The sequence below is a fragment of the Panthera uncia genome, chromosome D4 (genome assembly GCF_023721935.1).
Source record: "Panthera uncia isolate 11264 chromosome D4, Puncia_PCG_1.0, whole genome shotgun sequence".
NCBI lineage: Eukaryota > Metazoa > Chordata > Mammalia > Carnivora > Felidae > Panthera > Panthera uncia.
In genome coordinates, this window is record NC_064807.1 from 90207307 (window position 1) to 90231960 (window position 24654).

General features: G+C 64.8%; 1 protein-coding gene across 10 annotated transcripts in view; it reads left to right on the forward strand.

Moving 5' to 3' along the window:
* Positions 1-24233, forward strand: part of CCDC187 (coiled-coil domain containing 187) — a 36747-nt gene extending 12514 nt beyond the window's left edge. For 5 of the 10 annotated variants that reach the window (XM_049631589.1, XM_049631620.1, XM_049631545.1 and 2 more), the window contains 16 exons: positions 2420-2529; positions 3505-3585; positions 7127-7191; positions 7607-7720; positions 8649-8770; positions 8905-8996; positions 12030-12115; positions 12722-12909; positions 13888-13975; positions 15301-15447; positions 16359-16522; positions 18733-18896; positions 19311-19444; positions 19804-19913; positions 20457-20530; positions 20989-24233. In XM_049631589.1, coding sequence (XP_049487546.1) covers positions 2420-2529; positions 3505-3585; positions 7127-7191; positions 7607-7720; positions 8649-8770; positions 8905-8996; positions 12030-12115; positions 12722-12909; positions 13888-13975; positions 15301-15447; positions 16359-16522; positions 18733-18896; positions 19311-19444; positions 19804-19913; positions 20457-20530; positions 20989-22736 — 3487 coding nt within the window. In that variant the 3' untranslated portion in view covers positions 22737-24233. The remainder of the gene's footprint in view (positions 1-2419; positions 2530-3504; positions 3586-7126; positions 7192-7606; positions 7721-8648; positions 8771-8904; positions 8997-12029; positions 12116-12721; positions 12910-13887; positions 13976-15300; positions 15448-16358; positions 16523-18732; positions 18897-19310; positions 19445-19803; positions 19914-20456; positions 20531-20988) is intronic. The other 5 variants (XM_049631572.1, XM_049631597.1, XM_049631563.1 and 2 more) reach the window with 5 other exon arrangements.
* Positions 24234-24654: the final 421 nt, after the last annotated feature.

The following is a 24654-nucleotide window of genomic DNA, read 5'->3' on the forward strand; positions in this document are numbered from 1 at the left end:
CAGCCACCCCCCCACCCCCACCCCCGCCGCCGGCTACCCAGCCTCCGTCCAGTCGGTGGACCTGAATGATTACTGCCAGTAGGGGGCAGCATTGGGCTGGACTTCTGGTTCTTGGCCAGCTGCCCGCCGCCCAGACCTAGGGGAGAGGCAAGGGATGGGAAAATTGTCAGACGTGAACCATCGGTGCCCCGGGCTCCAAGGCGGACGCCCCACATCTGCCTGTCCCACTGCTGGACGGCCAGCGGGGCCCTGCAGGGCATTCCCACCCAGCGCACCCCCACCCCTGGGCCCCGCGTCCTCCCCGTCCCCCCGCACCCACCCCGATCAGGCTGTGCAGAGTTGTGCCCTGGACGACTCAGCGGCCTTGCTGTGTGGGACCAGGGCCCAGGGGCTTGCCGGCCCCTCAGTGTGTCCAGAAAAGCCGCCTGGCCGGCCCTTCTGAAATAGCACTTGCCGCCCTGCTGGCGTCTCTCTGGTGGGGTCCGAGGATGAAGGTCAAGGCCCCCATCCAGCTTGCGGTCCCCAAGTTCTCCAGATCCGGGGCCTGGCCCATCCCGCTGCCTCTCAGGCCAGCTTTTGAGTGCCTGAGTTGGGGAGGGACCACCACCCACACCGCCGTCCTCTCTCCGCTGGGACCGTGGGGCTCGGTGCTGGCCGGGGCCCCAGCCCATCACCAGCACCCACTCCTGCCCTCCAAGGGCCCGTCCATCCCGGCATCTCCGGAAAGAAGGGTGGTGGGGTGCCTGCCCCAGCTGTGTGCCGACTGCTACCCGCAGGCTTCCCTGCACCTCGGGCAGCACTTTCAGGATCCTGTGAGATGGATTCCCGTTCCCACTGCACAGACCAGAAAACTGAGGCCCAGAGAGGTGACTTTGCCAGGATCCCATGGCTCATGGGAGGGCAAGCCAAAACTCAGACGCAGGGCTGGACGCAAGAGCCCAGGGTTCTTCCATTAAGCCCCTTCCCTAGTCGAGCGGTTCTCATTCTGTTCCCTGAGAACTCGTTGGAAACGCCGAGTCCCGGCCCACCCCCCGCCCTCCTGAGCCCGGTACACTAGGCTGGGCCCAGGGCTCAGTCCTGCTGGGCACGTGCTGCACACCGAAGTGTGACAACCACTGCCCTGGGAAGTCTAGGCAGAGGCCAACGAGCCACAGCCACGTGGCCCACTGCCTGTGTTCATAAATAAAGCTTTATTGGCACCCAGCCCCGCGCATCCTTTACCTCGGGAGTGCGGCCGCTGTCAGTCATGCTGCAATGGCAGAATCGTTCCTACAGAGGCAGGGTCTGCGGTGACCTGGTCCCTCCTGTCCCCTCATGGGCACGCGCTCCTGCAGCAGCCCCCACTCCCCGTCCCCGGGGGGGCTTCCGGATTCAGCCCCTGGGCCTGGGCATCGCTTCCTCTCTCCAGGACCCTCTTCCACACCATCTCCCTTGCAAGGGCCCGGGGCTGCAGAGGTGGGGGCTGGGCGTCCCAGCAACGTGTGGCTGTTGGAGGGCCACGTCCCCCCCGCCCCCGCTCCACGGCCTGCAGCGTGTCCTTAGTCACCCCGGCGGTCCGGAGTCCCCGTGCCGGCACGGACAGCCGCACCCTAACGAGAAACGTGAAGGGAGGCAGAACCGTGCACCCCGCTGGCACAGGCCCCGTCTCCTGGGCTCCTGCTGTCTCGGGGAAAGCCCACCTCCTCCCAATCCTAGGGAACCTCGCAGGCCACCTCAGGGTCGGGGGCTAGCTTGCCCTCCCAGCAGGCAGGTACCGAGTCTAGCTGGCCCGTGTGACCGCCGCCTCCTCGGCCCCCTGGCCGGCTCAGCCTCCCTCTGTGGGACGGGACAGCCTCTCGGGGCGCGAGCAGTCCCGAGGTGGTGAGGGTTAGGGCTGGTTGTCCGCCCTGCTCCACTCCGGGCCCGGTGGACACAGCCCCTTAGCAGGCGGCAGAGGGAACGACGGAGGCGAAGAACAGGCCCGTGTCCCTCATTCCCAGAGTGGCCGTCTCGCCCCGTAGGGCCCGGGGTGGGAGCCGGCCCAGAGCAGGCACGGGCTTCCAGGCAAAGGGCGTTCTGGTCCCATCCAGGGTGCCCAGCGGTGATGATGGCAGCTGGGCCCCAGCCGTCCGAGCTCCTGAGGGCTGCTGGTCCCCCGGGTCCCGGTGCAGAGCCCCAGGCTGCCACTTCAAGCTGGGGGACGCTGCTGGCGTGGATCCGTGGGTCCACTGCTGCCCCCCTGGTCTTCCAGGCACGGGCCCATCCCCCTACCTCCTTAGGCCTCTGGCCCTTGGCTTCGGCCCTGGTCACTGTGGGTCTGAGAGCCGCTTTGTTCAGGCCGAGGGAACCCGGGTCCCTGCCCCCCAGACCCCAGCGGCCTCATACCTCATGGATTGGTCCTTGCCCGACTCTGCTCACGTGTGTGTTTGCGTGTCCCCAGCTCACTCGGGGTGACAGCCATGCTGGACCCCACCTGCGACTCCCTGCGGCTGGAGATGCCGTCGGCCAGAGGGGCCGGCTTGCTCACGCCCCGGACCACGCGAAGCTGCGGTAAGGGTGAGCCCGCGGACAGGCCCTGGGCTGGCTGGTCGGGTGGCCGGGGAGGTCCGCTGGGGACCCCCTCCACTGCCTGATGCTCCGGCGAGGTCCTACGGGTGTAGAGAGAGCCTTTTCTATGTGGAGAGCATCCGTGTATCAGTATTAAAGTTTTTTGGAGGCTTTCGGGACCCAGCTGCTTGCTACGTGCCCCTGCAGCGCCTCGGTTGTGACCGATACTTGCCCGGATGAGGGCTGACCGCGTGTTTCGTCGAGGGCCCTGCTCCCGGGCCGCCGCGTCCGAGCATCTGCCCGCCCAGGCCTCTGCCTTTTCTTTTGCTTCTGAAAGGTTTTGTCCCTGGGTTTCAGCTGAGGAGACTTGCTCAGGGCCACGGAACTGGTGCAGAGCAGGGGGTGCGTGGGGCAGAGCCCTGTCTGGTAGCCCGGCCTGGCCGAGGGCCCGTGCTGAGGGGTGTGGGCGGACGGTGTGGGCTGGCTCGGGGCGTGCTCAGGGGTGAGCTGCAGGGCCCTGGCACAGCGGCTGGGAACCGGGACTGAGTGGCTGGGGAGGTGTGTCGAGGGGGGCCCGCTGGGCTCGTGCCCTGGGCCCTCTGGAGGAGGAGGGGTCTGTGCCTCCCCCCAATGCCATGGCCGACCCGCTCCCACCTCCTTTGCTTCTTGGTCCGGGAGCCTCTCCAGCCTGTGCTGGGGGCTGCGGGGGGGCCTGACCCCTGGCCCTGCTTCTCCCGGTCTCCCGAGCACCAAGAGCCCCCTAATTCATTTGTTGGTTCCTGTCTCTGCTTTTCCGACTTGTCCCCACTGAGTACCTGCTGTGCCCGGTGCTGACCTGAGATCCGGCCCTACCCTCCAGGCACCTGCTCCTTAGCGTGGGGCAGGCATCGGGAAGCTATCGGGTGACAGCACACGACACTTCAGGTTCTGAGAGAGAATCCACCGGGAAGCCGGTAGAGATTTCCTCCGTGTTTGCAGCCCCAGAAAATGCAGCCCAGAGGGAGCAGCGAGTAGCCCAGGAGTGCCCGGGATTGAGCTGTGACCAGGGCCTGAACGCGGGTACCAGCACCGTCTATCCCTTGCTGTCCTTCTGGAAGGCTGGCTGAGCAGGGGGCGGTGGCTGGCTGCTGTGAGAGTCAAGGGTGATCCCCAGTCGCATGGGGCTGGCTGCCTCCGGGCCAGGGTCCTACAAGGGGGTCAGGCTCTGGCCTTCCCTCCGGAGGGGACAGCCCTCTCTTTACCGCTCAGCCCCACTCACTGGCTCCTTGCTCTTGGGAGTGTGGGGCCACGGTCCCGGAGCCCCCTTGAAAGGCTCCGCCAGGGCCAAGTGCCCCAGTCCCTGCAGTGAGGTTGGGGTGTGGACCTGAAGGCACCTGCTTTGGTGGCTTCAGGGGACGGTGGGGAGGCCCCCCGCCCATCACCTCCACACCTGGGGCCTTGGCCGCCTGGAGACCTTCGCTGGACCCGCTGCCAGGATCTGGGCACAGCCGCGTGCTCTGGAAAGCTGGGACAGCTCAGGTGCCCCCTGCCCCTCTCGACCGTCACACGGGGCGATGTGGGGACTCAGAGTTGAGGTGGAAAGCACTAGACCCTGAGGACAGCCCCTGCGGGGCTCCGTGCTTTTACCTCCGCTGGGCAGCAGCAGTAAGTGACTCCTCCTGGGACCCGAGGCGCGCGTGCGCCCCACACACTTGCGCTCCCCGCGCTGTCTGCCCACGGGGGGGTAGGTGCGGGGAGGTGGTCGACATCTGGGGGTCGGGCAGGTGGTCCATGGGGAGGGGCGTGAGAGCACAGCTAGGGGCAGAGAAGGGGGCCCTCTCCAATCCCAGAGGGGAAACCATCAGTCACCGGTTGGAAGGACAAAATACTTGCATTGTGGACCCACAGCCCCCGTGTGAGCTTTCTCAGCGACTCATTCACGGGAGCGACAATCGGGGGCAGCCTGGGCACCGGGGCGAGGACAGCCCTCCCTGCACAGCTGCCCCCTCCCCGCAGGCGCCTCTCAGCCGGGCAAGGGGCTGGGCCTAGTTAAAGAGCGCCCCACGCCAGCCCGCTGTGTCCCCAGGGCTGACCCCAGGGGTCCCACCCACACCTTCCAGAGAGAGACGGGGCAGAGCCGTCACCTTGAGAAATGTCCCCAGTCCCCTGCTCCATGCCCGTCTCCATGAGCGTCCCTCCTGGAGCCTCTGAGGCCTCGTGTCAGCCCCGGGATCTGGCAGCTCCCACGGGCTGAACCCAAACGGGCCAGATGCCGGGCCTTCCGGAAAAACCCACTCTTCCTGGCTCTGCCTCCAGGCTACTTCTCCAGGAGGCAGGGGGAGCAGGACGGGCGGTGGAGTGGAGGCCCGCCCCAGGCTCCCTGTCCCTCCCTGTCCCTCCCGCGTCCCTCCTTACACTCTCCGTCGTTGGGCAGGACCTACCTGTCCGTGGGTGGACTGAAATTCTCTGATGGGGCCTCTTTATCCTGAGACTCTAGGCAGGCCCCCCAGAGTCATTTGAAATCCGAGCTGCTCCTGCCCAGCGTGGCCGAGAGCAGGATCTCGGGTACCCTGAACCCAAGCAGTGAGCACCTGTGCCGGGCGGGTGTCTGACGCCTCCTCCGGGAAGCCTCCCGGATAGCACGCGGGCTGGGCCAGGTCCTGCCGCTCACCCTGCTGTAGCTTGCTCTGCGGGCCGCGAGGACTCACTGCAGCCCCAGCCAGTGCCCGCCAGGCACGTGTGCCCGGGGAGCGTTTGCCGAGAGCATGAGTGAACTGAGCACCCTGATCGCCCCGGACCGGGCACCGTGTACCACACATGGGTCTCGCTGGTCTCACCATGCTTGGGGCTGGGCCCATCGCCGTGCTCCTGCTTATGGAGGAGGGACCTGATGCTCAAAGAGGCACCATGGTCTTGGGCCAGATCTGTGGCAGAGGGGGGATTCGAACCCAGCTCTTCCTGCTGGGGCAGCGCTGCCCACTGGAACTTTTGAGACCCCTCTAGACCAGTGCTGCCCAGCAGCACTCACTTTCAAGACTCCACCAGCCAGCACCACGTTGTCCAGCAGAAGCTTCTGGCTGGAGGGAAGCATCCTACACTCTGGGCTATCCAGTAGGGATTAGCCACGCACGGCCGTCTGGCCAGTGAAATGGGGCCGGTGGGACTGAGGAGTAGAGTGTTACGCTGACTTCCCTTTCGCGGAAGCTAAAATGACAGCAACGCGCGTAGTGGCGGGCGACTGTGTCTCCACCCAGCGTGGGGGGGAGGGGAGTCCGTCAGCTTCTGGCTCGAGGCGGTGACTCCCCGATCCCAGCCTCCTCCCTGAGAACATGCTGACGACTACAATCATGGTCGTGACACAGCCGTGTCGGGGACAGCTCACTTTCTCCTGGGTCACCGCTCGGAGCTCAGGGGGCACGCGGCCCGTGTCTCCCTGGTGACCGTCTGGGGTGCTGGCGTGGTGTGGCCGGAGGTGACAAGGAACACCCCTCCCTGAGCCTTGGAGCCTCCCGGGGGGTCGGTGGGCGCTCAGGCTGGCGGGGCCTCAGGGGTCCTGGGCATCTTCTCCGGCTTCAGTTTCTCTCAGCGGCCACAGAACAGAAGCAAAAGAGGGTTTTTCCTTGTCGAGGGAACTTCGGCTCAGAAGAGACACTTCGAACCGTTCTCCCATTCGGGCCTTCGTTTCCCACGGAGGCCAGCTGGCGGGGGCAGGGGGAGGGCTGCTGTGTGCTCAGCACGGGTCACACCTAACTGCTCCCCCTGGGGCTTCCGAGTTTCCCCGCACTGCCGTGGAAACGCTCAGGAGCTGGTTCAGCCACTGCCCACAGCCTCTGCGCTCCGACCCCGGAAAGCTGAAGCACACCGGCCAGCGATGACCGAGGAAGTCCTCCCAGAGCCACCCACAGACCGGACGCCCTCCTCTGCCCGCTTCCACCAACACCAGGCCCGGAAGACGGGAGGCGGGCCAAGGAGGGAGCGCGCTGGGCCCCCTCCGGCCGTGGAGTCGCCCCTAGAGGCCCCCTCGGGGGGGCCAGCAGCACCAACCTGTGCGCAGAGCCCGAGCCAGACACTCGGGGGCCACAAAGGGAAAGAGGAGCCCCTGTGGCCTTCCCGATCCAGGCTGGGAGGCCGCGGTTTTCACGCCCCTTCTCTGGAGCAACCCCAGAAACCCTAGGGACGCCTGGGGCCCTGTGCCTCTGTGTTAACAGGCACCCGCCCGGCCGTGACCATTGTTACGGTGGTGACCGCTGCCATCCGGCCAGCCTGTGTTAGGTCACCCCTCCAGCAGGGAGGTGGGAACCTCTGTTTGTCCCACCGAGGCTCTGAAGGGCTAGCGATTTGTTTTAGGTCGCCAGGGAAGGCGGGGTGAGCCCGGGTCTGCTGCTGGGCTCCAACTCACCATCTCTGCAGACTTGGGCACGGCTCCCCGGGGGAGTGCGGCTGAGGGTCAGGCCGAGCCAACCCTTGGGGCCGTCGAGGAGACGCAGGAGCTGTCTGCCTCCTCCTGCCATGGGCAGCCCTGTCCTGCCCCCCCCCCCCCCCCGGACGCACGGGAAGGGACTGTCGTGCTGGGAGTCTCCCTGCCGGCCACTTACCTGCCCCTTCTCTGTGGCTTCCACAGGTCAGCGTTCCGGGCACCTTGCCAACATCCCCCAGAAGTCCCTGGGCTTTCTCAAGTCACTGAAGGTGTGTCCCACCCCATTCTGCCAGGCCGATGGCAGCTGTGTCCCCTAGAGGCCTGTTTGGGGTGAGCTGGGAGCAGCCCTCGTCCCCCTGAGGCTGAGCGAAGGCCCCAAAGCGGGCAGCTGTAGAATGTGAGCGACGGCTCTTCCGCGGGGGAGGCTGCGCGGGAAGGAGGGAGGGGACAGGCAGCTCAGGACGAGGACCGCCTCAGCCGAGAAGGGGAGCAAGCCGCGGGCTGGGGGGAGGCCCGGCCACGAGTGGGGGCTTTCGAGCCCTGCCCCCAAGAAGTGTCCCGCTCCCCACGATGGCACTGCCTGCCCTCATGGGCTCAGGGCTTTTGGAGAGCTGTGGGGGCAGCAGTCTGGGCACCCCCCCGCCCCCCGGCCCGGGGAATCCTGAGGCTCGGCCCTCCCTGCAGCTTGACCAGCAGAAGCGGAAGCAGGCGTTGGCCCTTCTGCGGCAGCGGGCGAAGCAGGAGGTCTGGGAGACACAGAAGGCCCTGGACGAGCTGCTCTTCAAGCACCGGGTGCAGGTCAGGCACGGACAGGCCCCACGCGCGGCCCTTCCCAGGTGGCTTCACTCTCTGGCTGCGTGGGGGACACCTGCCTTCACAGAAGGTCGAGGCGGGGAGGGTGCAGATACAGTGCCGCCTGAAATGTGAGCCCTGCCGGTGCCCAGAAGAGAAGGGGGCAGCTGCGGCCAGAGGCCAGCTCAGTGGGCTGCACACAGATGCTCACAGGACCCACCACTGACCTGGGGGCACCTGGCTGGGGGGACAGATGACCGCCCGCGCCTTCCACCTGCCTGTGTCCCCGGTGGCACCAGAGTCTTGGGCTCCCTGTTGGAGCTCGTGAGCTGATATGTGCCGGAAACTCACAGCCCTGGCAGGTCGGCCGGGCGGGGAAGGGGACCCACATCTCCAAACCACCTGTGCCTGGCCCCCCTGCGTTCACTGGTCGGGATGGCCCCGGCCGATGTCCAGGATCCGCTTAGATGTGATGGGCTTTCTCTTCTCTGTGTCTCTGGTCCGGGGGCTGTTGGGATGGACTCACCCACAGCACATCTGGGGAGGCATTCCCGGGAGGGTGCCCCAGCCCGGGGAAGCACGTGCACATGCATGTACACGCATGTGCCTGTGTGTGTGGGCAACATACACAGCCGTCCCCTGCTTCCTCTCCTTCCCTCTTTCTTCCCAGCACCACAGCTGCTGCAGCTGAGAATCAGGGCTCTGGCTCCTGCTGTCCTTCATGCAGCCAGCCCCCCCCCCCCGGCCATCTGAGACCCCCCAGCTTTGGGGTGCTCCAGCCCCAGCCTTGCTCTGTGTCTGCTGGGCACCTGCCACCCTCCCCCACCCCGCCACGTCCAGCCCTGTCTGGGGGGCAGGGAGGGACTGTCAGCCTCCCGTGGAGGCCTCTGAGGTTGGGGCCCCCACCACACACCCCACCTTCCCGTTCTCGCAGCAGCTGATGGGGAAACACTCCACCGAGGCCAGGCAGAAACCGGCTTCGGAGGGGAAGCAGCCACAGGTGTGCGGAGGTCTGGAGCCAGTGACTTGTCTGAGCACGGTGACAGCCAGACCCAGGTGGGGCCCGGGGGAGGCTGGCCGCCGCCACCTCCCAGCATAGAAGAGGGCGGGCAGGGCGTCTGGGACGGGCGCTGCGGCTGGTGCCGCCGGGGCTGTGTCTCCAGCGCATCTCTCCCCCCACCCCTCCCCAGATCGCACCCAGCCCAGGGCAGAGCCGCAGCCGCGCCCTCCCAGGACCCCCGGGAAGGACAGCAGAGTCGGGAGGGCAAGTCGGCTCCTGCAGGTAAGGGTCTTCCAAAGCACACACACGGCGAGTGCCCGGCCGGCAGCAGTGGGCAGAGGGCCCCGGACGGCGACGGGCGAGGGCTCGTACGTATGGCCCAGCCCTCAGTGACAGCAGACCGTCCCGGTGCCCTGTGCACCTCACCCAGATCTTTCCTGAACTCCACCGTAGTTCGTTATGACCGTGCTGTCGACGCTCGGTCAGCTTTTAACCAGTCTGTGCACACCCGTTCCCGGTGCTCGCTCTTGCTTTGTGTAGACAGGATTCCCGCCCCAGCGTCGCGCCGTCCTTCTGCCCGGAGGACCTCCCTTAACGCTTCCGGACGGGGGGGAGGGGGGGCGGTGGCGACATCTTCTTTTAGCTTTTGTATGTCTAAGAACAAACTCATCGCATCGGTGTTTCTGAAATACCCTTTGCGGAGTATAGCCCAGGTGGACCGTGTCTCCCTCCGGCTGGCAGTGGCGCCCCGTCTTCTGGCCGCGTTGTTTCGCACCGCAAGCCTGCGGTCAGCGTCGCTCTTCTCCCGCACACGCTGTCCCTTTCCTCGGGCTGCCTTTCTGGCTTTCTCCTTGTTACTGCCTTGCGGCTACTTGATATGATAAGGTTGCGTTCGGTTTCTCTTTAAAAGGCTCTCGTGCTTGGGGTGCGTTGCGATCCGGGCACCCGAGGGTTTATCGTTTGCCTCGTGCTTGGGAATGTTCAGCCACGGTGTCGTCTGTCTCCTGGCCAACAAGCCTCCGCTGGCAGGGACGTCAGGACACCTGAAGCCCCGTGCTCGCGAGGCTCTATTCTGTTTGATTCTCTTTTTCTTCTGTGTTTCCTTGTGGAGAGCTCCAACTGCCGTGCCTTCAAGTTCATTACTCTTTTCTTCTGTGGCCACTGATCTGTCATTAATCCCATCCGGTGTCTTTTCCTTCTCAGGTATTTGGGCTTTCATTTCTAAAACTTCCACTTGGACACTTTTTTATATCATCCCTGATTCTACTCAACTTTTTAAATATATAGAACACAGTCACAAAAGCTTTTAAAATTTTTTTTTAATGTTTATTTGTTTTTGATAGAAAGAGACAAAGCACAAGCAGGGGAGGGGCAGAGAGAGAGAGGGAGACACAGAATCCGAAACAGGCTCCAGGCTCCGAGCTGTCAGCACAGAGCCCGACGCGGGGCTCAAACTCACAGACTGTGAGATCATGACCCGAGCCGAAGTCGGATGCTTAACTGACTGAGCCACCTAGACACTCCCAGTTATAACAGCTTTTAAAGGCCTTCTCTGGCTAATTCTACCGCCTGGGTCAGTTTCTACTGACTGTTCTCATGATAGGTCGTGGCTCTTCTTCCCGTGCCTGCTGAACATTTTGACTTTTACCTTGCCGGGGGGCTCCACACACAGTCGTGAGCTTTGTTCTGGAACACAGTTACTTGGATGCAGCTGGAGCCTCCCGGGTGTTGCTTTCCTAATTTGTTAGGTGGGTTTGAAGCAGGTGTCCCCCTGGGACGGAGGCAGGACCTTCTGTGTGCTCTGCCCTGAGACCCGTGGAGCGTGAGGTTTTCCAGCCCGGCTGGCAGAGACAGGCATGGCCCCCAGGCTCTGATCCTTCCCGATGCTTCTCTCCCCAGCGTGGGGAGCTTCCTCACATGCTTTCACCAGCCAGTTCCCACTGAAGGCTGAAGTGGGGGGGGGGCACTCCAAATCTCCAGGTTCTCTCGGCGCAGCTCTCTTCTCCCTGGTCCTTTTGCCACGAGCTTTACATGCTTCGGTCTCCCCAGACTCCCAGCTCCATCTTGTCTCCTCTGGGGGTCTGACAGGCTCTGCCTCAGTTTCCCCTTCTTGCGGTGGAGCCTAGAAACACTCTCAAGGCAGTCAGCTGTGACAATCAGAGGTCTCACCTAATTTGTTTTCTGTCTCTCAGGGATCACCGTGCTATATGGCCTGATGTCCAGGGTCTGGAGAATTGTTTTCTCATATACGTATTGGGAATGTTCATATATGTGTACCTGCATATACATAAGTAATTTTTTTGTTTTGTTGCTTTTTTTACTGTTTATTTTTGAGAGAGAGACAGACAGAGCATGAGTGGGGGAGGAGCAGAGAAAGAAGGAGACACAGAGTCCAAAGCAGGCTCCAGGCTCTGAGCTGTCAGCACAGAGCCTGACGTTGGGCTCGAACTCACAAACCGTGAGGTCACGACCTGAGCCGAAGTCAGACGTTTCACCGACTGAGCCACCCAGGCGCCCCTATTTTGTTGCTTTTTTTTTTTTCTTTTTTTCTTTTTTTCTTTTTATTTTTGGGACAGAGAGAGACAGAGCATGAACGGGGGAGGGTCAGAGAGAGAGGGAGACACAGAATCGGAAACAGGCTCCAGGCTCTGAGCCATCAGCCCAGAGCCTGACGCGGGGCTCGAACTCACGGACCGCGAGATCGTGACCTGGCTGAAGTCGGACGCTTAACCGACTGCGCCACCCAGGCGCCCCTATTTTGTTGCTTTTTAAAGTCATTTTTAGCGGGACAGTAAATCCACGATCCGATCCCTTTTACTCTCTCGGTGGGAAGCACAAGTCCTCAAATTAACTTTCTAAAACTATAGGGTCCTTTTCCATCCACCCAGCGCAGAAGGACAGCTAGTAGCAGCCCATGCCAAAAGAGCTGCTTAAGCCCGGAATCTGCTGCCTCCCCACCTGCTGGATGCCGGACCTCAAGGGGTCACGCTCTGGCTCTGGGCCTCGGTCTCGGAAGGGAAGCCGTGGGACCAAGTCATTCCTGAGGCTCCTCTCCCTTGGGTCTGGTCCTTTGTATGATCAGTGGGTTCACACACAACTTCACACCGGGACTAAAGAGGCGGTTAAATCCTCCTGGTGCGGCCTTGTGAAGATCTGATGTGAAGCTGTGTGTATGGGGGGGGGGGGTTACACTACCCCAGATATCCTACCTTTGAGAGGCCCTCCTGTAGAAAAGTCCACTGGAACCCTTACCTGACCCAGCAGGCTGTCCAGAACCCCTACAGGGCCCAACCACAGACTGCTTTCTGTCCTCAGAGCCCAGGCAGGAAGAGAGGCCAGACCAAGCCCCCTCCCAGCTGCCCCTGGCCAGGCTCTACCCTCAGGACAACCCCACCCACCAGGTACAGGGAGAGGTACTCTGGGGAGGCAGGTTCAGGGGAGGTGCTGGCATTAGCTCTTAGACCCAAATCCTCCCTCAGCTGCCTGGAGCCATCGGGTGCTGAGGACCACCTTTCCTAGAGCCTGCACTCAGAGGATCTCTGCTGCAGATCCTGGGCTGGGATGGGGGTGGGGGGAGGCACTCCCTGCCATGGGCATCGCCCACCCTTCCAACTGACATCTGCCCAAGCCCCTTCCTCATGCCTGGGGTGGTAGGTGAGAGCAGGCATTTCAGCAAAGTGCTTCAGGCAAGGCTGGCCCCCACCTTTCAGGTTGCACATTTCAGGGCAGGTGGCCCAGTCTTTCCTCAACCCTCTTGGGCACAAATACGTGCCCAGACTGAATCAAGGCAAAAGACCAAGATGATGAGGACCCCTCCCTGCCCTCGGGAGCCCGCAGTCGGGAGGGGGGTACCCCGCCCCAGGAAAGGAGGCACACAACTCGGGATGAGTGGAGCAGACAGTCTGGGAGGGCTTCCTGGAGGCGCCGGCCTCCTCCCCTAGGCTGGGCACCGCTCCCACCCAGCGAAGCTGGTCCCGGAGCGGCCCGGTCGGTCTGCCCCGCCCCAGGGGAGCCCGGCGGGGCCCTGGAGCGCGAACCCCGGAGCCCTCGGCCGCTTCACGCTGCAGATGCTTGACGTGAGCCTGCGGGAGGAGGAGCTGCGCGCGCAGCACCAAGCTGCGATGCTGCGCCTGCGCGAGAAAGCGCTGGAGGAGAAGATGTGCGCCGAGCTGGCCTGGCTGGAGCATCAGCGAGAGTGAGCGCGTGCGCGGCCCCGCCCCCGTTCCGACCCCGCCCCCGAGCCGCCCCGCCTGCCACTCGGGCCCCGCCCCCGACCGGACTCCGCTTCCCACCGGTCTCGGCTCCCGCCCCGGTCCTGACAGCGTTACGGGGAACAAACCGAACCGATGCAGATAGTAATGGGTGTTTGCGGGAAGTTAGTTAAGGCAGTGAAGTTCCAGAAACAAATGACGTAAACATTTAAAGCACCCGCAGTCCCACCTCTCCCACACAGCCCCTGCGTATTTTCCAGTCTGTCCTGCCAGCTCTCGTTGCGGGAGATACACAGGGCCGTTTAACAGCATTCCGAGAACACTCCACTGCTGTCTTGTGACCTGGGTTTCCACTCACAAGTCGGGAAAGCTTTCAGGGCCCCCGTGTAGCCGCTGCAACGTGCAGGGGCCCCACCCCGACTGACCACACAGCTCCTTTAGGCCTGTGGTGGGGGGCCTCCAGCTGCCTCCTGCCGGTGACCACGGAGGAGACACGCCCCTTAAGGGAAACGTCTAGAAGCGGGCCTTCGGTGTCGGGGAGGGGAAGCACGGTTTAAGCTTCTTGATATTCCCTCACTGGTTTCCAGTGAGTGTATCCCAAATAAGCTTCCCCCCACCCGGCCACCTCCCACTCTCCCTCCTTGGGCAGTTTAGGAGCCTGGCAGGCTGTGGGGGTTCTATCCCATGGTGGGCCCCGAGCCCCGCCCCAGGGGACCCTTTGGGTGGGCTAGAGCTCCAGGGTGGGAGGCGCTGCCCTTCCTTCATGTGTCAGGCCCGAAAGTGGTCACGAAGAGCGGGTGGGGAGAGTGACAGTCTGGACTGAGCCCCCGGGCCCGGGTTCCCCCAGCCTGCCCCTAGTGCATGGCACTGGGAGGGGGGCGTCCCAGGTCCACCTGGCCGGCCAGTTTTCACATCCACTTGCTGAACCTGAGGTGGATAGTCAGTCCCGCCTCCCCCCTCAGGTGTCTGGGCGGCGAGGGGAAGGACATGATGCTGGCGGCCTTGGCAATGAGGCAAGAGCAGGCGCTCAGCAAGCTTGAGCAGGAGCAGGTAAGGGTGACCCAGCCCCGTTCGGTGGGCAGGTGACCAGCACCGAGTTGGTCCTGCCATCCTCCTGGCTGGGAATGTGGGCCTTCTGCACCACACCTTGATCAGTCCCCAGCCCTCACCACCCTCCAGGGCCGCTCAGGACCCTGTGGTGCATGGGGAGCGCCCAGTGGCCAGGGTGGGGGCGGCATGGCCTGGATGGGGTGTGGCCCTGTAGTCCTGTGTCCTGCGGCCTCTTGGAGCCTCAAGAACGGGAGAATGACAGCAGTGTCTGTCGGGGGGCCGGCGGGGCTTTAGTGCAGCCAGCACTGACCAGGGTAAGCGTGTACCACTGCAGAGAGGGCTCAAGCCCAGTTTCCTTTGCTGGAAAATGGGCACCGGGGCCGCTGTGCGGGTGATCTCATCAGTGTCCCAGCATGCTGTGTGGTGGAGACTAATGTTAACCGCCGCCCTTTATGCAGATGAAGAAACCGGGGCTCAGTGTAGGGGGCTTGTCTCACTCGGGGACCCTCAGAGGGGAACGAGGGGTGATGCTGGACTTTGGGTTGGCAGAAAACTTCCGCCCAAGGTGGCCTGTATAGGCCAGGGAGGTGGGGTGGCGGATGTGGGACATGGCAGGTACTAGGGGCAACAGGAGGAGACCCAGAGAGAAAAGTGCAGGTGACACCATCTGTTGGGCACACCCTGACCAGTGAGCTGTGAAGAAGACTTGGAAGGAGGTCCAGTTATCAAATGGCAGCTAGGTTCTGTGTTGCAGGCAGAGCCACTGTGGAGGAGGCTGGGATCTGGGCCCCTGGCCACCGGGGCTTGAGCAGGACAGCTCTGCCGAGGCTTAGTTTCCTCTTTGACCTAGGAAGGCCTCCACCCCCCAAAGTGGGCGTGCAAAGACCCCAGCAGGTGCTCCAGGCAAGGTGGCTCTGCTGAGGGATGTGCCATCAGAGACAAAGCAGGGACCAGAGGACAGATGGGGACGGTTGAACGAAGGGACAAGTTCCCTTTGGGTGGGGGCAGTGCCCAGAACCTGGAGAGAGGGAGGGCCGAGTGGGGGAGGGCAGAAGGGCAGCCGGCCTGTGCCAGTCTCGGTTGGCCGACCCAGGGTACGACACCCTGCCTTCCCTCCTGCTTCCTGCCAAGCCTCCCGGGGGCCAGCAAGCCGAGCAGGACGAGAAGGGCGGGGCGTGGGGAGGGGCCCAGGGAAGGCCCCATCGGAGCTGGGCTGCCCCCACCCCCAGACACCCTTTATCCCTTTGCTCACGCGTGCACTTCTCTTCAACGTGTGCCTGGGTGTGGGCTTGGGGGTTTGCTGACATCTTCCCTGGCCGGTTCAGAGAGAAATCCGATACCTGCGGGACATTCACCTGTTTTCACACCAAGAGAGGAAACTTCTCCTGCAGCATGAAAAGGACATCGTCTCCCTGCAGAGATCCATGGTGCACCTGCGGCGGGAGCTTCAGGCCCGGACCAGGCTGCCTCAGGTGGGCGCTCTCACTGGGCTGGAGGCCAGGAAACGCTTGGCACCTGGCTGTTCTGTGGCACTGTCCCTCGTAAATACGCTTGTGACCCAGGGAGGGGAGGGACCGAGGAGGAGTGCAAAGGGAAGGCAGGAGGGGCCCCCAAGGCGGCTTCCTGGACACAGTGGCCCGGCTGGGCTCTGGAGGAGGAGCCCCCACAGTGGAAGGTGCTCCAGGCCCAGAGGTGCGGGTGGGAAGCCCAGTGGGAAGGAGGGAGGTCAGGCTAGAGCTGGGATGGGGCCAGGGCTGTACTCACTGGGGGGCAGGGCTGAGGCAAGAAGCGGAGGTGGCCTGGGCTCCTAGGGGGAGCAGCCCCTTGGGGGACCCCGAGCAGCAGGGGTGTCCTTGCTCCAGCTCCCCGTTCCCACCACCTGTGGCACGGAGGGGGCTGTGGGGACACAGAGCAGGGCAGCTGTTCCCAGCCCAAGCTCTGTTGAGCTGCGGATGCTGTGGCCTTGCCTGGTTGGATGAGGACGGGATGAACTGGGTTCTCTGGATTAACAGTCACCCTGCAGGGGGGGCAGTAGAGCGGTGTCCTCCCTGCCCCAGGCCGGCCCGCAGGGGAGGTGACCCAGGGCTGCCTGCTGCCAGAGCATGGCCTTGGGTGTGAGCTCGGTGACCCGGGCAGCCTGCGGCAAGGACTCTCCAGCTCTGGGCCTGTGTCTGCTCTGCCTCGGGGCCGCTGCCCTGCCTCGGGGCCGTTAGCATGGCATGCAGGGCTCCTGCGAGGCTAGGACCACCTGCTTCAGCTGGTGAAGGCCGACCTGTGGGGGCACACTGGCCGCCGTGCTGTACGTGAAGCCTGCCACCCACTTCCCCTGAGGGGCGGTGACCCACACGTGTCCGTGCCAGCTCCCTCGTGCTGTTTCTCATAGAGTTCCGTCCTTGAGGTCAAGACCACTCAGACGGAGGGGTCTGAGACAAGTGTGCAGCTGAAGGGCCCTGCACAGGGCTCCTCGCGCCCCTTGTCACCGCCCGGGCCCGCCAGCCCCGCCAGCCACTGCCCCCGGACAAGCCCTGAGACCCCACGAGTCCAACAGTGAGTTGTCCCTGGGCGGCCCCGGTGCTTACCATTAAAAACCTTTCCTGTGCTGCTGGCTGGGGTGTCTTCCCCTCTCTGAGCCCAGTTCGTCATCTGTTAAGTGGGGACGGGGCTGCCACCATCCCCGAGACGAAGCGAGTAGACCGGCCTTGCTCCAGGGCAGCGGGCGGCACCCGGGTGGCCAGGAGCCCCTCCGAGGCTGGCGTGGGGCCTTTCTGCCAGCTGTGGCGGCCGGGCCTTCTCTCACGGGCCCGGCCACGTGGCCGCTGGGCTCGTTTTGCAGCAGAAGGGCCTCTCCCCGCACACTAGAGGGGCCCTGCCCAGGCTGAGTCACCGCGAGGGCGGAGGGGGAGGCCGGTGAGCGGTGCCACCTGACCGGGAGCCTCGCTGTGGGAGAGAGCCAGCTGCCTCAGCCATCAAGAGCGTCCCCGTGTCCCTGCGCTGGGAACGCCGCCTCCCCTCTGTCTTAATTACAACGGCCCCAGGGCTGGCTGCCCACGGCCAGGGTCTAATGACAGCAGCCTGGGGGGTGAGGGGGGCGCCGGTGCAGGAGGCAGCCCCCACCGCCCCAGAAAGGGCCCGCCCCTCCCCGCCGGGAGCGGCCTTTGCAGGGACCCCTGTCTGCCTGCGGGGGTCACCAGCGCCTCCAGTGGCCTTCCTGCCTGCGGAGCGGGGGAACTTTGCACGCCTCCTCCGTGGAAGGGGGTCAGCGCCCCCTCGGCTGCCAGGGCCACGAGCCCCACTTGGCTGCCCTGACAGCGTGCTTCTCACATCTCAGCACGGGCCCATGCAGCCTTCGAGTTACCATCGACTGCCGGATCTCTGAGGACGCTCCGGGCTGACTGTACCCTCTTGGTGCCCAGGAGCTGGTTCCTGAGGCTGGGTGGGCGGGGCCGTTAGCACAGGCGGGGGTGGGGCAGGGAAGGGGGGGTGCAGGCCGCCGTCTGTCCTCCCGCAGGGCGAGGCCTCCTTTGCTGTCCTTATCACAGCAGCGATGCGTCGTCATCGCTGGGAAGTTGGGGACCAGAAAGGCTGTGTACACGTTGGGAAAATATCAGATGGCTTCTAACCGCCACCTCTGTCACTGTGAGAGAGACTCTGAGTTTTTGCTGGGGCCGTGCTACGCAGAGAACTAGGTGTCCTCCCTCCATCCAGGGGAGCTCAGCAGCGCTGCGAGTGGGTCAGGGCCCAGGTGCATCCTTGAGCTCTGCCTGTGGAGCCACCCCCCTGCACTCAGCCCACAGGGCTCCTGGCCTGAGACGGGGGTGGGGGGGGTAGGGGGGTGGGGCGGTGGGGGGGGTGGGGAGAGGTGTGACAAGCCTTTGAAAGGGCTCCAGGGGCTGCCATTCCAGTTTGATTTAGCCTGTTCCTGAGGCAGCTCTGGGGGGCGGGTGATGGGCTTGGGCGCACACCCCTTGCTGTGTCCTCGGGGTCCTTGCTCCTGGGGCCAGGCAGGGGCCTGCATCTGGGACACACTCATGGGGACAGGTGCCTCCCAGGCCTTGCCCCAGAGAGGCCAGAGCTCCAGCCCCTGCGTCGTCTCCATCTGCAAAGGCCCCAGATTCCAGGCACCGAGGAAAGCCCTTTGACCCCACTCCCCGTTCACACCCCTGACGTGGGGGTGTGAACCCAGCGGCAGGTGCCCAGGGCCCCCTGGGGGAGTTGTAGCATCCGAAGGGAACAGAAACAAGTCAAGCCGCACCCTAAAGAGTGGCCAGTGTCCCAGCTGGCCCCTCTGCCTGCATTGTCCAGGGGTCAGGAGACCTGGCAACCTTGCCCCCCGGCTGTCTCCTTGAGGCTGGGACGGGGGGTGGTTTCCTGATGCCCATCAGTGTGCTCAGAGCATGGCAGCGGGTCTGGGCATGTGGCCTCCCGGAGCTCAGGTGGGCCCGGTGGTTTGTCCCCACGGAGAACTCTTGCCGGAGCGCCCTGTGCTGGGGAACAGGGACAGGCGGACGCCTCCGGCCCATCACTGTGCCTGCACCTCGCGAGCCCCCAGCAGGGACCCGTCTGCTTGGGAAGCTGCCTGGGAGGGGAGGGCCCAGGACCTGTTTTCCTGCACCCGTGTGGTGACCGCTCGGCCACCGACCACAGCCGTCCCCCGGATGTGACGCGTGTTGTCCCATTTGTGGAATGTTGTGGTCGGGGCTTGTCCCCCGGGAGGGCATCGCCCGGGTAGGCAGTCCCAGCCCCGCCCTGCCTTACAGCCTTCTCAGCAAGCAGGCAGATGGGACGCCCCCCCAGGCAACCTCAGCTGCGGAGAGTCACCGGCCGCCTCCAAGGCCCGCGTGGGGAGAGGACACTCCTGTGGCCGGCAGCTGGCCCGACACGGGGCGCCGGCTGGAGGAGAGCCACAGCCCCGTGGGCCAAGGTAACCGGGCACCGCGGTGGCTGCGGTGGCAGCCAAGGACAGACGGTCACTCTGTCGGTTGGCCCTGGCAACTGGGGGCAGCATCGGGCTTGAGGTCAGACAGACCTGCGTCCTGGCGCACCTCACACGCGCCGTGTGGCCTCCCTCTCCGTGTCTGGGCGCACGGCGGGCCCGTTTGCAGGAGGGCCACCTGCGTGCACCTCGACCGACGTTTCCGGGCAGCGGGGGCTGGGCGGGCGCGGAGGCTGTCCTCCCTTCCCTCCGTCTCCTCCTCCGTGTGAAGAGGGGCCAGCTCAGGGGGTGTGCACCCTTCCCAGGGCTGATTTTCTCACAGGACTTCATAATTCCTGGACGCTGTGCCCCCGCGTCTTCCGTTCTGTGCCCATCAATGCTGACAGTCCCTTTGCCTCACAGGAGACCCCCAGACCAACCCCAGCCCCACGTCAGCAGAGGAGAAGACCCGGCCTCTGACAGACAGCCGTGCACAGAAGCTCCAGGGCCCGAACTCCCCGGGTGGAGGGGGTCCCTGCGGCCCCCTGGAAGCCAGCGTGAGTTGAGGCTAGGTCCTGCCCTGGCTGCAGGCAGAGTGGGGGCCTGTCTGTGGCTCGGTCGGACTCTACCGTGTGGCTTTGGGTGGGGGCCGCCCTGTCCACCAGATGATGGTGTTGAGGGGATGGGGCCTCTTTGGCCCTTCTCATCTGGATTCCTCTGTTGAGGGGCCTTTGGTGCCTGCTGGGAGGAGGGGTACCTGGTAAGTGGGGGTCTCCTCGGCGATCTTTAAGGGGATGGTCTTTGTTCCTTACGGTGGTAACTCCATGGGAGCACAGGGCTTTACCTACGGCTAAGGGGCACGGACTGATGGCCTCGTGGCAGTGGCCACATCCTGGCTGTGGTCTTTCTCCCACAGGTGGTTGAAGGCCGTGTCGGCCGAGCAGGGTCAGAGCTGGGGCTGGATTTTGCCGGCAGCCCCGTGGAGGAGCCCCACAGAATAGAAGGCTGGTGGCCGGGGGAACAGAGGTATGTGGTCTGGAGGGTTGCCTGAGCCCAGGGGACCCGCAGGCGGGGGTGGGGTCCTGGGGCATGGAGACGCCCGTCCTCTCATTGGAAGAGGACAGCTCACTCTGTCCGGGTGCCCCTCGTCCTGAACCGGGTCCTCTGTGCCCCCTCAACCCACCCCATGCCCTCCTGAGTCTGACCCCCTCTGTGGAAGCAAAGATGTCACCTGGGGAGTTGGCCCACGATCCCGTGCTGGGGGCAGCGGGAGGGGCCCTTCCAGGGAACGCGTGCCTCTGAGCCTCTCAGAAAGCAACGCCCCCCCAGAGACCTGACCCAGTGGGGACTGAGGCCAGAACCTCCTAAACACGGGGCCTCCTGCCCCCACCCGGGGAGCCCTGCGCTCTGACCGTCACCTCCTGTCGGGGCAGATACCTGGCGGGCACGGGTGTCAAGCTTACGGGGGAGTTGAAGGCCCCGTGGAGGCCCTGAGCCGTGGGGACAAGGCCGGGGGATGGGGCCCTCTCCTGGGCGCCCCCTGGGACATCCGCACAAACGTGTTTGCAGGACCGAGAGCTGCGGGCAGGACCCCTGCGGCCCCTTCTCTCCACCGGGAGCCGCCCAGCTGACCGCTGCTCCAGGTGAGGCCCTGCCGTGCACCAGGACCGCGGAACCCCCACCCGCGGGTCCTCTGCCACCAGCTCCTCCTCGGCCAGAGCCACCCTTCCCCCAAAGCCCCGCGGGGGAGCCCCGCCCACTCGCCATACCCATCCGCCGTCCAAGCGGAGGACTGTAGGGAGGGCCCCTGTCTGGAGCCGTCGTGCCCCAATAAACACAGGACGGCTGCAGTTCTGAGGCGGGGCCCCCAAGGCGCGGACATGTCCCCCCAGACGCAGCGCCCTTACTTGAGCTGGCGGGTGGGTGTGGAGCCTGGGGGGGGGGAGGCTCCGCGGACCACGCTGGGGCTGTGGACCTTTCTTCGCCTCCACCGGGCCCTTCTGGTCCCGATCCGCTGGCTTAGGGGCTGTGGGGTGTGGGCCGCAGGGGTGGCAGGGGGCGAGGGCTGGGGGCCTCACCCCCAGCTCCCCCCTCTCTGCAGCTCCTGTACCACCCAGCCGGCCTGAGGGCAGCCCCCCGCCGCCGCTCAGGGCCCCCTCGGACCCGGGCCCGGAATCCGAGGCTGCTCCCCGGAGCCGCTCGGGGTCTCGGGCGGGGTCCCCTGCCTCCTCCTCCCTGAGTGGGGTGTCCTGCCGCTCTCTCCAGGAATTTCAGAGAGCAGCCGCCGTCCTGGTTCAGCTCTCCGAGAGCCCCGTCTCCATGTCAGACTGGGGGGGTGGGGACGTCCCAGACACGGACCCCAGCTGTTCTGGGGAGCTCTCTCCTCAAGACTCCTGGGGGCTCCACCGGGGCGGGGGGCAGGTGGCCCGGGAGAGGCCAGAGGACGGTGGGGCCGGGCCCCTGGGCGGCCCCTCCACGGAGCCGGGGGGCGTCCTGCGGGAGGGCTGGCCGCTGCCTCCCCCGGACGCCCCCTCTCCGAGGTCAGGGTCAGAGCTGTCAGAGGCGTCCAGCGAGGTCTGGGACGAGGAGAACCTTCTGGAGCCTGGCTCGGGGCCCTCCTTGTCTACAGGAGGCTCGTCCCACCTGGAAAATGGCGGGGCGCCCGGCTCTGCACTTGCTTCCTTGGGCCCTGGGGAGGGGCAGGAAGCATCTGGAAGCACTGGGAGCCTCATCCGTGGACTCACTACGGAAGAGGGCCCAACAGACGTCCCCCGAGGCTGCCTGCATGCCCTCCCGTCCACGCCCTCGTCCTCCAGTGACTTGGACCTGTCCCTTTCCTCTCCCTCAGGGTCCTTGGCATCCGAAGGGGTGGGTTTTGGCAGAGGAGAGACCAGGCCTCTGCAGGCCTCGGCTGCCTGCCCAGAGGGGCCCTGGGACGCTGCCCTGAGTCTGCCCAGCGACAGGACGCCACGACAGTCCTGGTCTGAGCCTGAGGTCCCCGTGACCCCGCGGGCTCCTCCTGGGGACCCTGGCGGTCTGGTGGCCCTGACACCCCAGGGCTGGGCACCCAGATGTAGGGCCAGTAGAGACTCCCCTGCCCCCGAGGAAGCCTGCCCCACGCCGTCCAGCAGGGCCTTGCCTGAGATCCTGTCCCCCGTTGACGAGGTGCTGTCCTATGGCAGTGCCGACCTGTCCTCCGCTCACAGGGATGCCTGCCTCCCTCCTCTGCCTCCCACCTTCCCAGCAGAGGATCTGGCCAACACGACCAGCCCCGACTCAGGAGACTTCCCTTCCCCACCTGAGGATGTCATGTCTCCTGGGAGCTTGCTGGGCCCCCCGGGGGAGGATGCCTCCATCAAAACTGGGGAGTTGCCCTCCTTGTCTGAGGAGGACACACCCGAGGCACCGTCCCCAGGGCCCCAGGAGTCGGGGCTCTGCCTGGGGGCAGGCAGACAGGGCGGAAGCCTTGGGGACGAATTGGGTGAGTCAAGTTCGGTTTCCAGGGATCAGGCTGTGGGCAGCCAGTGGTCTGACCCAGCCGGCTGGCCAGGGTGCCCCTCTGGGGGCAGGGCAGGAGACGCCCCCGGAGGGCTCCCAAGGCTGCCGGTGCGGCCCCCGACCCTGTCCAGAGTGGCCTTTATGGCCGGGGAGGGTCTGCCAATGCTGTCAGCCGCTGGCAGCCCTGGGCAGGGCGACCCGGCTCCTGCTCTGGGTGCGGGCCCCTGCGCTGACCCGCCGGGCACGGAGGGAGCCAAGGTGGTAGATTTGGTCTCCAGCCAGCTTAGCAGGAGGATCCTGTGCGACACGCTGGCGGTGCTCTTGGAGCCGGCCCAGCCCGCGGCCCCCTGACGGAAGAGCTGCCGTGTCCCGCAGGCTGGCCCGGCGGCCGCTGCAGGGCCTCGGGAAGACGGGGCCCACGGTGACATGGGGTGCCATTACGCATGCGTGTGCGTGGTGTGTGGGATGCTCCGGGGAGCCTGGGCCACCGAGGGCAGAGCCCCCATTCAGAACAGCCTGCCTGCGGCTGGCCCCCAAGTAGTCGTCTGGTGCTGGGCGGGGGCCTGGGCGGGGACATGGCGGGGAGCACGGTGAGCTCTGTGTTCTTCCGGATGTTGGGGCCGCTGCGTCCGTCAGGCGCCTGGATGGGCCCCTGATCCAAAGACTTTAAGAGGCAGGAAGGTAAAAGGTTGTGCGGGCGTGTCCAGAGGCTGGCCGGTCGAGGAAAGGTGCGGAGGTCATGGATTGACAGAGAACGGTCCGGAGGGGAGCGGTCCCCAAGGATGAACTGGAGACCACATGCCGGGAGGCAGAGCCATCGGCAAAGGCGGGGCGAAGAGAGAGAGAGCCGCTCTGGGGGGACAGGGGGGCAAGGGGCGGTGGAGACGGGCTGGGGGTCACGTCCGCACGGACTCACACCCCAGCTTGGCTGCTTCTGAAGGCCAAGGGCATGCACGTGGGCCGACCCCGCTGTGGACATCACAGATCTGTCAACTCAAGGGCCGGAGGTGACCAGCCACGCCCCAGGCCTGCCCTCTGGCGGGAGGCGGGCCAAGGGCTCCTTGAGGACTCAGGACTCCGGGAGAGGTCAGAGTCCGTTCCCTGGTGGCTGTCCCCCATCGAATGAGCCCTCGGGATGCAAGGCGGTCTCGGAGCAGGGAGCAGTTTGCAGAGGTGTTGGCGGGTGCGATCCCTCTAGGGCTTGGCTCCTCCCCTCCAGGGCACGGACTTCCCGGGCCTCAACAGAGGAACTCCTTTGGAGATGACACTTATGGACCCCTGGGGAGCCAGCGACTCCTTTGGAGATGACATTTATGGACCTCTGGGGAGCCGGCGACTTCCGTGCACTTGCGGTTAGCTGGGGGGCGTGGCGGAGCCCAGAGTTCTGCCTGTGCCCTCCACCTTCCAGCTCGGGAGCGGCGGCCACCTCCAGGCAGCCCTCCACCAGGCCCCCGCTTCAGGGCAGCCTCCTGTATCCAGGCCAGCTGCTCGCCAGACGGACTTTCGTCACAGGCTCACTCGTCCGGTTTCACGGCTCAGGGAGGCACCAGCTGAGACAGTTCATGCTGATTTCGCACTGGGTCCCCCCACGTCCACCAGGGAACCCCGGGACGGGCTTGGGTGGAGGGCAATGTGCTCTTGCTGTGCGTATGCGATTTCAAAACAAGTTCTGAGCTACAGCTTTCCTATTGATTTGCTTCTAGTTTTCTGAACAAATCAGTCTGTAATTTTTTATTTTTTTTCTATTTATTGCTGACCCTTTTGGATTTACGAGGCCGTGCGAGAGGGATTATGTATTTTACACACACACGTTTGGCATGGTAATAAATCTCCCACCTCAAAACCCTGCAGATTTGCCTCAAACCCCGTCGCCCCCTTTCTGGTCGCCGTGGGGGGTGGCTGTGCTCCTGGCGGGGCCACGGGCCTCCCAAATGACCTGTCTGGGGGCCGCCTGCACCGGTGGCCCCTCGCCCACGACAGCGGGGCCCAAGGGAGGCCACGCTACAAAATGAGCTCCATGTTTCAGGGCGCCGTGGAGGGTGTCAGAAGCCCTCCGTCTCAGCTGACACGGCGAGTGGGGGGCGTGGGCTCCGGGGTCCGTCTAATGACAGGCAAAACGTACACACCACACTGCTGCCTTCACAGCCTCACTGCGCTCGCCTCGGCTCCAGTCCCTGCTAACCTCTGGGGCCGATAAATCTTGGTCTCCAGAAGGGCCATTATCCTTCATAGAAAGTGGTTATTTCTGGGGCGCCCGGGTGGCTCAGTC